General features: G+C 36.6%; 1 protein-coding gene across 1 annotated transcript; it reads right to left on the bottom strand.

The window, feature by feature from the left end:
* Positions 1-1,163: 1,163 nt before the first annotated feature.
* LOC110944312 lies at positions 1,164-1,783 on the bottom strand. Its single transcript, XM_022185974.1, has 2 exons — positions 1,318-1,783; positions 1,164-1,222 (listed from the first exon to the last, which is right to left on the bottom strand). Exons 1-2 carry the CDS (start codon positions 1,781-1,783, stop codon positions 1,164-1,166), a joined length of 525 nt encoding a protein of 174 aa, XP_022041666.1.
* Between the last annotated feature and the right edge of the window lie 12,965 nt (positions 1,784-14,748).

The raw sequence follows: 14,748 nt of genomic DNA, 5'->3' as shown, positions 1-14,748 counted from the left end.
ATTAAACTTTTTTAAAACTATGATAAATTTAATCATAGTTTTAACAAAGTTTAATAAAAGAATTCTTTTATTTAAAAAAAACATTTTAAAACTTTATCATGTAGACCCTCTAAATTCTCAAAAAAAAAATAAAAAAAAAAATAAGAGGTTAATTGATAAATCAGGGGGTTAACTAAACTTTGGTTTTTTTTTTTTTTTTTTACAAATTTTTGTATACATTTAATCATAATTTTAACAAAGTTTGAATTCTCAAAAAAGGGGGTTTCTTTTTACAAATTTATGTATATATTTAATCATAGTTTTAACAAAGTTTAATAAAAAAAAATCTTTGTATTTTTTAAACAAAAAAAAAACATTTTTAAAACTTATGTAGACCCCTTGAATTCAAAAAAAAAGGGGGGGTTAATTGATAAATCAGGGGACCAATACGACCCATATAAACCTATACGACCCGTATTGACTCACTGATTTATCAATTAACCCCTTGTTTTTTTTTTTTGTTTTTTTTTTTTTTTGAGAATTCAAAGGGTCTATACAACCCGTATAGGTCCAGTCAAATAGACAAAATATGACACATCAGTGTTTATTGGAAATTAAAAAAACAATACGATACGTATAGACCTATATAACCCGTATTAAAAAGGCAAAGTGTGCCAATAGAATTCCCCCATTAGAATTTTTTTACCCCCTTTTTTCTGATAAAATGCCATCCTTGCTCTAGAACCCCAAAACACCTCTCGATATCCTTTCTCAAAGACTCTTTTAGTTTTTTAAAATATTTTCTTTTCTCATCGAACGTTTCAGAAAACGTTTTAACAATAATCGAATACCCTGGGTATATACCATCGCCCAAATAGTAGCCATGCTCGTAGTCGTTCCCGTTTGCATGAAAACCGGCCTTTGGTATCGTTCTAGAAATGTAGCTCTCTAATAATGGTGAAGCCTCTAAGGTATTAATGTCATTCATACACCCGACTACATCAAAGAAAGCCGACCAAATCCAAAGGTCGTATGACGCAACCGCTTGTAAAACCAAAGTTGGCCCTTTCTGGTCACCCCGTGTATGTTGACCTCGCCAAGTGGTTGGACAATTATATCAACGCCATTGACGACAATCCAAGCTACCAATCATGTCAGGTATTCCATGCTTTTCTAGATGCACCTCATATATTTGTAGAAGGTCGTTTCAAATGGGATTTCTCAAATAACGTTTTCCATATAACTGCCATATACCTAAAACTTAATTTAATATATAAAAGTTTTAATAGCTGGCGACTAAAAATAAAAGTAAATAAATAAAAGTGAATAAAACAATACATGTTGTTTTCTCCCTCATCTTCAAGTACTCGTCATTGATGGCGTACGTGTTTCCGTAGGCTAATATGCGTAAAGCGGAAGTGACCTTTTGAATTGAGGTGAAGCCTAAATATCCTCGCGCGTCCATTCTTTGCTTAAAGAAATCATACTTATCTTCCAAATCATTATTAATGCGCAAAAATAACATTTGGCTCATCCGAAACCACCGTCTATAAACATTGGGTCCGTGAACCGGTGTGGGATCAAAATAGTCTTTTATCAAACGCTCGTTCGCGGCTTCACGATCTCGCAAGATATAGGTGCGCCGCAAAATGGGCCGTGGAGGAGGAGTAGGCCGAACATGCTCCATTGCTTGTATCACAAGAGTACATGCACTCGTAACCGCTTCTTCGTCCTCAGCGTTTTCTTCGGGTGAAAAAAATCTTCGGTAAATATCGGTGAACGAGTCTTCCGATGGGGAACCCATTTTTGTTTAATAGGGTGGGAGTAGTTTCAACACTTTTTAAAAAATAAATAGAGAAGAATGGAATGATATTTGATGAATTGTAAAAAAAAATGAGAGATTTGGGAGTTGTTTATAGATTGGAAATTGAATTTTTTTAATGTATATGACTGTTCAACGGTCAAATATTCAAACCAAACACCTCCATCGCAACGCTATATGCATGGCGCTGCCATGCCTTTTTCCCCGATAGCGCCTTCTGATCCGGTGTTCTCGACGCCATAGGGCGCCATGTTTAGCACATACCGCCCCATAACAGTGGGTCTAAGAGTCTTTATAAAACCTTATAATGCTTATTGATAAAGTTAGCATACTTACTGAATTTGCTTAAAATATTATATGTGACCAGTAAGGACGGTAAGGTTAAAAATCATAGTCTCATAAAAATAGGAAGTCGTAGTAAGGGTATCAAACGGAATTCGATTAAACCCATTTAAGCGGTATTGGAATCGTCTCGTCGAACTTTACGATATGAGATTTAGGTTTTCACTTTTGGACTTTTAGCTAGTAGATTTTAAAATTTTTGTTTATATCATTGTGTCTTTTTATTTATCATTATGTTTTTTTCAGTTTATGTTATTGTGTAACAACCGTCAAAAATATTCCCGACGACAACCCGTAATCAAAACCCCAAATGCGCACGATGAAACTTGTATACTCTATTAGAAAACTTAGCGGTTAAGAAAACTTGACGGTTGATGAACCAACCTGCATAAAAGTACCCTTATTAGACTCGAGCATACGCGATAAGAACCGGCATGAAAATCGAGACAAACACGCGATTGGACGAAAAAGGCGGCCGAGGACACGTGTCATCCCATGTGCCACGTGTCTGACCTATGTTGGACACGTGGTAGGTCTAGCCAGGCCGACCTCCTTGGCGCCACGCGGGAGAGTCCCGGTTTCCTCTCGCGACGCGTGGGAGAGGTCCACCTAGCCTATATAAGGGTCAGGTCAGGGATAGAAACATTTGCTTATTTTCGACTTCTGAATCGATTCTCTGATCTCTCATAACTCTGTTTCTCTATATTCTCGTGTAATAAACCTTGGTCACTGAAAGGATACCCTGTCTGATTGATCCGAAACCAACCAACGGATGCCAAAGTGTTGCCTGAATAAGGCTATACTTTATTAACTACGTTGAGGTTTTGATCTCATGATTATCGTTAAAGTTTGAGTTGGGTTTATACACTAATACGGATTACATTATGTGAAATTAGGGATCAGAATCAGAAGGCTTAAAACCATAAATTCACTGATAAAGTAGATGATTAATTATCAGAAGACTTGGAGCTGTAAACTTACTGTTAATCAAGAGGCTTAGTATCAGAAGGCTTAGAATCAGGAGGCCTGTTAAATTAAAACCCTAATTCTGCAAAGAGAGTCATTCTCTTTTATCAAATGATTTCAAAACCCTATATGTTTTCAAACTGTTACTTATATTACAGTAATTAAGTTTTGTATTCTTGCATGGAAAACTATTGTCAGTATATGGGATTTTGTATACACTACTTGATAAGTTTCACTAGTTGAGAGAATGATCAACAGTGATATGACCACGGTCACATGAACTGCCGAGTGATAAATACATTTGGGTAGTTGTAAGATATAAACCAATGTAAAAACTCTTAATGTTGTAATTATAAGACAATATCTTTTTATACTACTGAATGCACTCACCAGTAGGGGTGTTCAAAACTATCCGTATCCGAAAACCTGATCCGAAATATCTGATATCCGAATCCGAAATATCCGAAAAATCGGATATCCGAATTTTTCGGATTCGGATTCGGATAGTGATTTTCAAAATTTTCGGATTCGGATATTTGAAATATCTGAAAAGTTAATTTTCATTTTTTCCCGATATCCGAATATCCGAAAATATCCGAAGTATCCGAAATATACGAAAAATATCTGAAAAATATCCGAAAATATCGGAAAATATCCGAAAACTTATATTTGGATATCCGAAACTATCCAAAATATCCATTTCCTAATATGAAAAAATAATAAAAATAATAAATAAAAAGTTGGATTTTCGGATATCCGATTCACTATCCGAATCCGTATCCGAAATTTCAGATATCCGAATTCCGGATATCCGAAATTTCAGATACGGATTCGGATAGTGAAATTTGGTATCCGAAAATTTCGGATATCCGAATTTTCAGATATCCGGTTTTGAACATCCTTACTCACCAGTATTCCCTGCTGATAAAATAATTTTAAACACGTTTCAGGTAATTACAGTAAATCAGAATAAGAGTTGTGATACGGGACCGAAAGGCTTAAAGAAGTGGCTTATTTTATCAACTAAATTAATAAACATTATTTTATGTATTTGGGTTTATCCCCTAATAAAGCTACCTTTGTAAAATATGTGTATTATTTCCATTTGTTATAAATAAAATTCCGGTGTTTCTAAAATCTGGTATTTTTCCTAACCCACAATCTTGATGAAAGTTTCGCTGCAATATTTTCAAAATAACCACCGGTACCACTTGACTGTTCACGGCTCCCGTCCAGGGTGTGATCGGGGGTTGTGACATATTGTGTCCTTTTTTCGACTCAATATGTTTTTTTCCTTAACATTGTGTTATATTTATCAGTATTATGTTTTATTTTGTGATCTATTGTGTTATATTGTGCAATCAAGGGTCGTACCTAGAGGCTTTCAAATCTAGGCAACGACCTAGGGCCTCCAAAAAAAGAGAGGCCTCCAAAATTTTAAAATTTTTTATATATTATATATGTATTACTCTGTTAGGCCTAAATAAACAAAACAAAAGTTGTATTTACTGCAAGGCCCGAAAAATTAATTTTAAAATCAAAGAGACTCAATTCCAACTCCAAGCAATATGTAGTTTGTATTTAATTTAGGTCGTTATCATCATACTACTAACTGTAATGTCGCACACGCCCGTTCCACTCAATGGTGTCACCGATAGGATGAAATATGGAGGCGAATTGGGGGAAATTAAGTGGTGTCGCAAGGATAATCCAAGTTGGTTAACGACTATTTTTATAGTAATCTCTATATATCAGTGTTTTCTCCCAAATCCCAAATTGATACTTTGAATTTTGATATTGTGCTTGCGATTGAGACTTAGAAAGAAGAGAGCAAAACTGATGTTTATTTAAAAGAGCCCTCGTTTGTAGTTTGCATAGTGTCGCAACCCCCGACCCCTATCCCGGGAGCGGGCAGCCGCGGCACACAAATTCGGTGGTATCGGTGTTTATTAATTTGGCAGCGAAAATTACATCAGAACCGTAGTTAGGAAATAGTTTATCAGGGTAAAACACCACATTTTTATAATAATAATTACATGGGAAAAACCCAACTTTCTATTACAACCTGTTTAGAGTGATAAACCTTAATTTATTGAAATAAAACTTCTTCTTTTATTTAGGTAACTTTTATAGCCACTTTTCCAAGCCTTCAGTGCTCTCCAGCTGGCTTCTATTTGGCTTTCATATTTTGTTACCTGAAACGCGTTTTAAAAAGTTTTATCAGCAAGAAATACTGGCGAGTGAATCCGAGTTTAATCAAAACAAGTTTTATCACTTTACAGCATTGAGGGCAACCCGCAATTACATTTGTTTACATCTACTTTAATTACCACCCACGGTACTGTCACTCCTGACTTGTGGTCTGTCGTAACCCCCGACCCCTGCCCCGGGAGGCGGGCGGCCGCGACCTACTCAGAGATGGTGGTATCGGTGTTTATCGGCAGCGGAATTTACATCAGGACCGTAGTTAGGAAATATTTTATCAGGGTAAAACACCACATTTTATAATAATATACATATTGGGATAAAACCCAAGTTTACAAACATGTTTATAGGTATAAACCCCATTTTATTGAAATAAAACATCTCTTTTATTTAGGTAACTTTTATAGCCACTTTTCCAAGCCTTCAGTGCTGTCTAGCTGGCTTCTATTTGGCTTTCACATTTTGTTACCTGAAACGCGTTTAAAAACATTTTGTTAGTGGGAAATACTGGTGAGTGAATCTCAATTTAATCAAGAATAGTTTTATCAATTTACAGTATTGAGAGCGATTACAATGTTTATATCTACACAATTACTCATTCAGTACTGTCAATCCTGACTGGTGGGTCATATTACACATTGGCTATCTCGTTGTCCAATGGTAACGTGTTCCACATTTTGTATACAAAACCCCAACATACAGGCAGTAATTGAAGAATTACAAAGACTCAATCACTGCTAATCACATTGTAAAATATTTAAGGTTTTGTAAAAACAGTTTGCAAAAAGGAGGATTACTCACATTACTACTTTAGGGTTTTCCTTTGTGTTGTCCTGGTTATAATCTATTAATTAAATAATGCACACGTGTTAGTATAATAACCCAATATTTACATTAGTTATACCCTCCCCGAGATAGAACTCCAACGACTACGTCGGGCAGAGCCTCGACAGCCGTTACGGAATCCTAGATCATTCGGGCAACGTATCTAAAACAGTTTACAAAAAGAGGAATTACTCAAATTGCAATTTTAGATTTTTTTGGTGACTTCCTGGTCATAATCTATTAAAATTAAATAACACACATGTCTTATTATAATAACCCAATTTACATTAGCTATACCCTCCCCCCGAGACAGAACTCCAACGACTGAGTCGGGCAGAGCCTAGACATGTGTTACGGAGCTCTAGATCAATCGGCAGAGTAACTAATACGTAACCGGGGGTTCTGATACTTACATCGAGGCAGAGCTTCGCTTTTTAGTGGGTATTATGCCCGAGAATTATAATTTCTATTTAGAAGTTTGAGAGGATTCGAGAATTTTGAACGATTTCCAACTGAAGTCGTTCACCTCTATTTATAGGGCTGGAGATAGGGCGGCTCGCGCCCTGCGACAGCTTTTGCTGTCTTCTTCGCGGCCCGCAACAAGGGTTGGCACTATTCTAGCATATTCGAAGAATACGGTAGTGTAACCCTTATAGTTTACTCTAGTCATTCTAAGGTTTAAGAACTTATTAGAAATTTGTTCTTTTTCATTGGGAGGATAGAATTTCCTTTCAACCATATTCTTAAACTCAGTCCATTCCATATTATAGACTCTGTCACTTCCCCTAGACTGTAGAATAGTATTCCACCACTCTAAGGCTGTGTTTTTAAATAGATTAGAGGCAAACACGATTTTATCTTCCTCTGCACATTTGCTTATTTTTAAGACTGCCTCAGTCTTTTTTATCCAACATAAAGCTGCAATGGCTCCTTCATTGCTAGAAAATTCTATTGGTTTGTAAGACCATAATTCTTTATAAAAACAACCATATGACATGGTTCTTCTTCTTTTTGGAATAGGCAATTGAAGTAATGGTCCAGTATTTACACTGTGACTGGGTTCAGTAGGTGGTCGCTTACTTCCACTATTACTTTTATTATTTTCTGCTTCTTTAACAGTCTTGATAATATATGGCATAGCGTCTATAATCCCTTGTGCCACTATATGTTGGATGGCACTGTTATCTATTTGGTTTCCATTATTATCGTTATTCTGGTTTTCCTGATTCACTTCGTTGTCCATCTGGATTACAACATTTACCAGGTATTAATATCACATAACAAGATTTAATGCCAACAATTACACAAAAAACACATTGGTCAAAATCGTCGAGCATTGCGACATTTACTCTGTTTCATATATATATATATATATATATAGGACAAAGATCCGTTAGGAACCACCCTTTATTGCGAGAACCGCGAGAACCAGTGTGAACACAAACAGTAATACCTAAAAAAATCTAAAAAACACCCAAAAATTTTTTTTTTTTTTACTATTTTTTATATAAAAATCGCTACTTTTAGTATCCAAAAAAAAAAATTTTTTTTAATTTTTTTTTTTTTTGGCTACTAAAAGTAGCGATTTGAACATAAAAAATAAAAAAAAAATTTAGATTTTTTTTTTGATTTTTTTAGATTTTTTAGGTTTTTTGGGGGGTTTAGTTTTTAGCATTTTAGCTTGGGGGGGGGGTGGGGGGGGGGTTAGGTTTTTTTTAGGTTTTTTGAGGGTTTTAGTTTTTAGCATTTAGCTTTGGGGGGGGGGGGGGGGTTAGGTTTTGGGGGGGGTTAGGTTTTTTTTTTTTGGGGGGGGGTGGGGGGTTTAGGTTTTTGGGGGGTGGGGGGTGGGGGTTAGGTTTTTTTTAGGGTTTTTTTAGGTTTTTTTAGCTATTTTAGCTTGTGTTCACATTGGTTCTCGCGGTTCTCGCAATAAAGGTGGTTCTCGCATGAACCTTACCCTATATATATATATATATATATATATATATTACAAGCTGCAACTGGAATTTAAAATACACTACTAGTTATGCATCAGTAGGTATGAGATCATCTATTTTAGTTGAGATTTTTTTCAAACTAAAAGAATATATATATATATATATATATATATATATATATATATATATATATATATAGGGAGCCGCTAAAATAGGAACCACCCCCAGTTGTAAGAACCGTAAGAACCACTTTCAACCAATCAGATTTTGCCATTCAAAAGGTTAATTTGGTCTTTTAACACTAAATGTCATTTTCATACCTTCTCTCATCATTTATAATTGTCAGCTTCTCTTTCCACCTTTTTAAAACTCCTCATTTCTCTCTCCTTTAAACTCTTGAACCAAAGCTTCATTCAAACACCCTTTTATTACTCTCCTCTCTCTCTCGAATACATAAAGCAAACCAAAAATTTGCCGGGCGACCACCCCTGTTTTAATCAATGGAAGATGATGATGATGATTGATTGTGGGTGCCGCCGCCGTTCATCGGATCTTTGTGTCTCTGGTTTTTTATGTAAATTATGGTGGGTGCCACCACTGTTTGCCGACGACCACCCCTGTTGTCGGCGACCACCCCTGTTGTCGGCGAACCCCCCGTTTAATCAGTGGAAGATGATGATGATTGATGGTGGGTGCCACCCCTGTTTTTCCGGCGACCACCCCTGTTGTCGGCTACCCCCAAACACCACACCCTTTTGGGTAGCATAGCAGCAGGTGGGGGCTCCTGCAAGTGATGTCAGCAGGTGGGGTGATGGCAGTATACATCTCCTCAGGTACTGGGTTCATCAAATGCAAGTAAAAATGTGCAGGGGTTCAATTTTTATTCAGTTGGGTTTTGATTTATTATGTTTTAATTCCATTAGGTTTTTGATTATTTGTGTTTTCGGACCCAATCTTTGTTGTTTGCAGGTTGTTTGGCATTCACCCATTTGAATATGGTGTGTTTCTTTGAATATGTTGAATATGTTTTGATGATGCGTCTGTGGAATATGTTTTGATCTGGGGGTTTGATTATGTTGAATATGGTCCTTTTTGAATATGTTCATCGGGCTTTTTGAATGTTTGAATATGTGGGTTTTAACCCGTTTTGGATTTTGGGCGATGATGATGCAAAAAAAAAGACCCGTATATTTTAATGACGAGGGCGCGGCAAGGATGGTGGAGGGTGGGTTTTTGGACCTGCAACCCTACTTTTGCAGCCTCTGATTATCGGAAAATCTGAGCCAAAACATCGTTTTTTTTTTTTTAAGATTTCACTCGTTTTTTTATTTTTGTTTGTTGGATTTTTATTTTTTTTGAGTCGTCGATGATGATAACAATATATCTGAGACACCTCCCGAGTTTGCGATTTCTGGGTGCGTTCATTTTTGCGTAAAAAAATTTTTGTAAAAAAAAAAATTAAACCGTAAACATTTTAACGTAAACCGTAAACTTTTTTAACGTAAAATGTGAAGCGTAAAAAGTTTTACGTAAAACGTAAATCGTTATAAGTTTTACGTAAAACGTAAAACGTTTTACGTAAAACGTAAAACGTTTTACGTAAAACGTAAAAATTTTTAACGTAAAACGTAAAACGTTAAAAAGTAAAAAGTAAAAAACCGGTGCGTAAAACGTAAAAAAACCGGTGCGTAAAACGTAAAAAAACCGGCGTGTAAAACGTAAAAAAACCGGTGCGTAAAACGTAAAAAACCGGTGCGTAAAACGTAAAAAAACGTTGATGTAAAAAACCGGTGCGTAAAACGTAAAAAAACCGGTGCGTAAAACGTAAAAAAAAAAACGGCGTGTAAAACGTAAAAAAAACCGGTGCGTAAAACGTAAAAAAACCGGTGCGTAAAACGTAAAAAAACCGGCGCGTAAAACGTAAAAAAAACGTTGACGTAAAAAACCGGTGCGTAAAACGTAAAAAAACCGGTGCGTAAAACGTAAAAAAAACGGCGTGTAAAACGTAAAAAAAACCGGTGCGTAAAACGTAAAAAAACCGGTGCGTAAAACGTAAAAAAACCGGCGCGTAAAACGTAAAAAAAACGTTGACGTAAAAAACCGGTGCGTAAAACGCAAAAAACCGGCGTGTAAAACGTAAATAACGTTAACGTAAAAAACCGGCGCGTAAAACGTAAAAAACCGGTGCGTAAAACGCAAAAAAACGTTGACGTAAAAACCGGGACGTAAAACGCAAAAAAACGGCGCGTAAAACGTAAATAACGTTAACGTAAAAAACCGGGGCGTAAAACGCAAAAACGGCGCGTAAAAAAAAACGACGCGTGAAAAAGTCGGGCGAAAAAACGGCGCGTCAAAAAACGAGGCGTGAAAAGGCCGGGCGTAAAAATCTTAAAAATTAAAAGAATTATAATAAAAATTTGATTTCATAAAATTGATTTTACAAAAAAAATCTGTGTATAAATAAAAAATAATTAAGTAAAAAAACTAATTAATGAATAGGACAAAAAAGGTAATTTAAAATTAATATATATAAAAAGACAAAATAGATTGATTTTACTTAAATACCCTTTTGGATTATAATATTAAAGACATAATAAGACAAAAATCTTTTAATATTAATATTATCTACTTTTAATCACATCCATCCATCTAGTTGATCTAAGGGCCAGAAAGTGGTTCCCATGGTTCTTACAACTAGAGGTGGTTTTCATTTTAGCGATCCCCTATATATATATATATATATATATATATATATATATATATATATATATATATATATATATATATATATATATAGGGAGGGGCTCATGCGAGAACCACCCTTATAGTGAGAACCTTGAGAACCAATGTGAACACAACCTAAAATAGCTAAAAAAATCTAACCCCCACCCCCACCCCCAAAAAAAAAACCTAAACCCCCCACCCCCCCCCCCCCTAAAAAAAAAACCTAACCCCCCCCCCCCTAAAAAAAAAAACCTAACCCCCCCCAAGCTAAATGCTAAAAAAAACCTAACCCCACCCCCCCCCCAAAAAAAAAAAAAAAAAAAAAACCTAAACCCCCCTCCCCCACCCCCCAAAAACCTAAACACCCCCCCTCAAGCTAAAATGCTAAAAACTAAACCTCCAAAAAACCTAAAAAAATCTTAAAAAATCTAAAAAAAATCTAATTTTTTTTTTTGAATTTTTTAATATTTTTCATGTTAAAATCGCTACTTTTAGAAGCCAATTTTTTTTTTATTTAAAAAAAAATTTGGCTTCGAAAAGTAGCGATTTTTTTATAAAAAATATTAAAAAATTCAAAAAAAAAATTTATGTGATTTTTAGCTATTTTTAGGCATTTTTGGTGTGTTCACATTGGTTCTCGCGGTTCTCACAATAAGAGGTGGTTCTCGCATGATCTTCTCCCTATATATATATATTGTTACTAGGGGTTCATCCAGTACTGCATATTTCGCTCGTCGTATTTCCACACGAGCTTTTCCCCTATTTAATTTATTCTCTCTCCTTCATCCACTAACTCCTCATCAAATGTGCGGAGTTCCTGCACGTTTTCTGTACTCATGGGTGGTGGTGGTGCCGGTATTGGGTCAGGGTACTGGCGTATCGGTTCTACATATGGGTACGGGTTGTCTAGTATTTCCCGAACATACTGGTCGTTATCCCAATATGGGTCTAGAGGGTTGAGGTTGGTAAATTGTGCTATGGGGTTTGGCATTGGTTCCTCCTGTGGATAGAGTTCCTGGTAATCCCTATGGTCATCCTCCCATGGATCATACATTAGAGGATTTGGTGCTGGGATCCAAGGTATCTCGTTTGGGTCAAATGCGAGTATAGGAACCTGGTTTCCTTGGTTAGGTTCTATTTCCATGGGTTGGGTTGGGAACAGTGGCAGTGGTTGCGGTGCCAGTATCTGGTCTAAGTTTGGGTCTGCTGCAGTGGTGGCTAATATGTGAAAGTTGGCCAATCGCCTATTGACTATGTCTTGGGTCTGGGCGTTCATCTCTCTATTGGCTGTTGCTAAAGCCCTTTGTTGCTGTAACTTCCGCATTCGTTTCCTACGCTCATGTGCTCCCCGACTGAACCATCCTCTCTTTTTCGAATGGAATGGTTCTTCGGATTGCGCCTCAAATATGAAGATCCCCTCTTTTGTATCAGCAGAATACCCCGAAGGAGTAGGCTGTGAGGAAGTTCCTTCACTTTTGGGAGAACTAGACAGGTGACGAGAAGTGTCAGACGGACCTTGATCACTCATACTGTAAACTAACAAATTGTTAAATAACACAAAATAATAATAAACTAATATGCGTGTAATTATTTCCCAACACAATTAAATTTTTTGTGTCAGCAGAACACTTCTGTGGCTGAAATCAGTGGCTGTAGCTCTGATACCACCTTCTGTCAACCCCCGACCCCTATCCCGGGAGCGGGCGGCCGCGTCACGTAGATTCGGTGGTATCGGTGTTTATTAATTTGGCAGCGGAAATTACACCAGGACCGTAGTTAGGAAATAGTTAATCAGAGTAGAACACCGCATTTTTTTAATAATACTTACATGGGAAAACCCAAGTTTCTATTACAATCCGTTTATAGGGACAAACCCTAATTTATTGAAATAAAACTTCTTCTTTTATTTAGGTAACTTTTTTAGCCACTTTTCCAAGCCTTTAGTGCTCTCCAGCTGGTTTCTATTTGGCTTTCACATTTTGTTACCTGAAACACGTTGAATGCCGGTCTTTGGCTAGAGATGCGCGAAGCAGCCGGTTTGCATTTTAGATCTGGGAATCAACGAGTGAAGAAGCCGGTTGTTCTGAGCGATCCTGAAAAGTTTTATCAGCAAGAAATACTGGCGAGTGAATCCCAGTTTAATCAAAACAAGTTTTTATCAAAACAAGTTTTATCACTTTACAGCATTGAGGGCAACCCGCAATTACATTTGTTTACATCTACTTTAATTACCACCCACGGTACTGTCAATCCTGACTTGTGGTCATGCTACTACTCACAGTGTAGTAACAAGTTATGTATACAAAACCCCAACATACCGACGATAATTGTAGATTTACAAATACTCAATCACTGTGAATTGTAATTTAATTGAGGTTTTGTAAAATAGTTTACAAAAAGAGGAATTACTCACATTGCTAATTTAGATTTTTCTTGGTGCCTTCCTGGTTATAATCTATTAAAATTAAACAACGCACACGTGTTATTATAATAACCCAATTTACATTAGCCATACCCTCCCCCCGAGACAGAAGTCCAACGACTGAGTCGGGCAGAGCCTAGCATGCGTTACGGAGCTATAGATCAATCGGGCAGAGTAACTAATACGTAACCAGGGGTTATGATACTTACATCGAGGCAGAGCTTCGCTTTTTAGTGGATATTATGCCCGAGAATTACAATTGCTATTTAGAAGTTTGGGAGGATTCGAGAATTTTGAATGATTTCCAACTGAAGCCGTTCACCTCTATTTATAGGGCTGGAGATAGGGCGGCTCGCGCCCCGCGACAACTTTTGCTGTCTTCTTCGCAGCCCGCGACAACTTTTGCTGTTTTCTTCGCAGCCCGCGACAAGGTTAGGCTAGGTCCTAGCCTTGTCGAATCAACGACTAGCTTCGACACGGTGGGGACACGTGGCATCACGGGTTACACCTGGTGTCCAGCTTGTCGCGCCTCGCGAAGCACACGATCATTATGATCGCGGCCCGCGAGCGGCATTAAAATTTTGTTTTATTCGTTTTTTATAAAAAACAAGGTATTTCGGGGCCGTTTTCGTATACGATATGTATTTTAGGACATATAGGGGGTGTTATAGGGATTTTAGGAGGGTTGTTATACATAGGACCTCAAAAAAATGTAAGAACAACCCTGTTGCAATCCACTATTCCTTGGTACCTTTTTCTTAAATTTAGAAGAGTTCGTAGGATAACTTCTCTCCTAACTTAAATTTACATTAGTCTTTGATAAAACCTTGTAACGCTAGTCATTGTTAAAGTTATCATAGTCATTGAATTTGAGTAAAATATTAAATTTGAACGTTGACATGGAATTAGGAGTTTTTAACTCTTTGTTTCCAAGTCTTTTTTTTAAATGAAAAGTGAAAAGAAGTGGAAAAGGTCAGAAAATATTAGTGTTTTCGTATTTTTTTTATGGAATGTAGCGGAAGGAATGGGAAATACATTTAATAGTTCTCTCCACACTTCTTTTCAAAATGTAAGAATTTTAAGAGAACCCATGGTATTATAGTCTAGTGGTATCTTGGTGGTGGATAAGGCTTATGACCATTAGGTCATGGGTTCGATTTCTACAAAGGGGGTTTTTCCCAGATTTATTGGGTTTTCTTCTGAAATGGTGTATAGGCATTATTGCCTAGTGGAGATGGATATGACCGGGTGGTTCTGCTGGTGGCACGATGATACTCCAGTGGTCCGTCAGTGATCCAAATTTTTGCCGTTAAAAAAAAAGAATTTAAAGAGAAAGTAATAAAAAATATATATTTATTCCTTCATCTCTCGTTAAGTTAGAATTAATCCCGGTCATCAGATAAAAGTTCGAATTATTAAAATTAATAACCCTATTTATAAATAGGGTTATTGGATTTTAATAATCCTAAATTTCACATGTTGGCCTATAATAATCTCAACTTAAAAATCCCTCCAATAATCCTAAC

Source organism: Helianthus annuus, chromosome 6 (assembly GCF_002127325.2).
Source record: "Helianthus annuus cultivar XRQ/B chromosome 6, HanXRQr2.0-SUNRISE, whole genome shotgun sequence".
NCBI lineage: Eukaryota > Viridiplantae > Streptophyta > Magnoliopsida > Asterales > Asteraceae > Helianthus > Helianthus annuus.
This window is presented reverse-complemented; position numbering and strand designations above follow the sequence as displayed.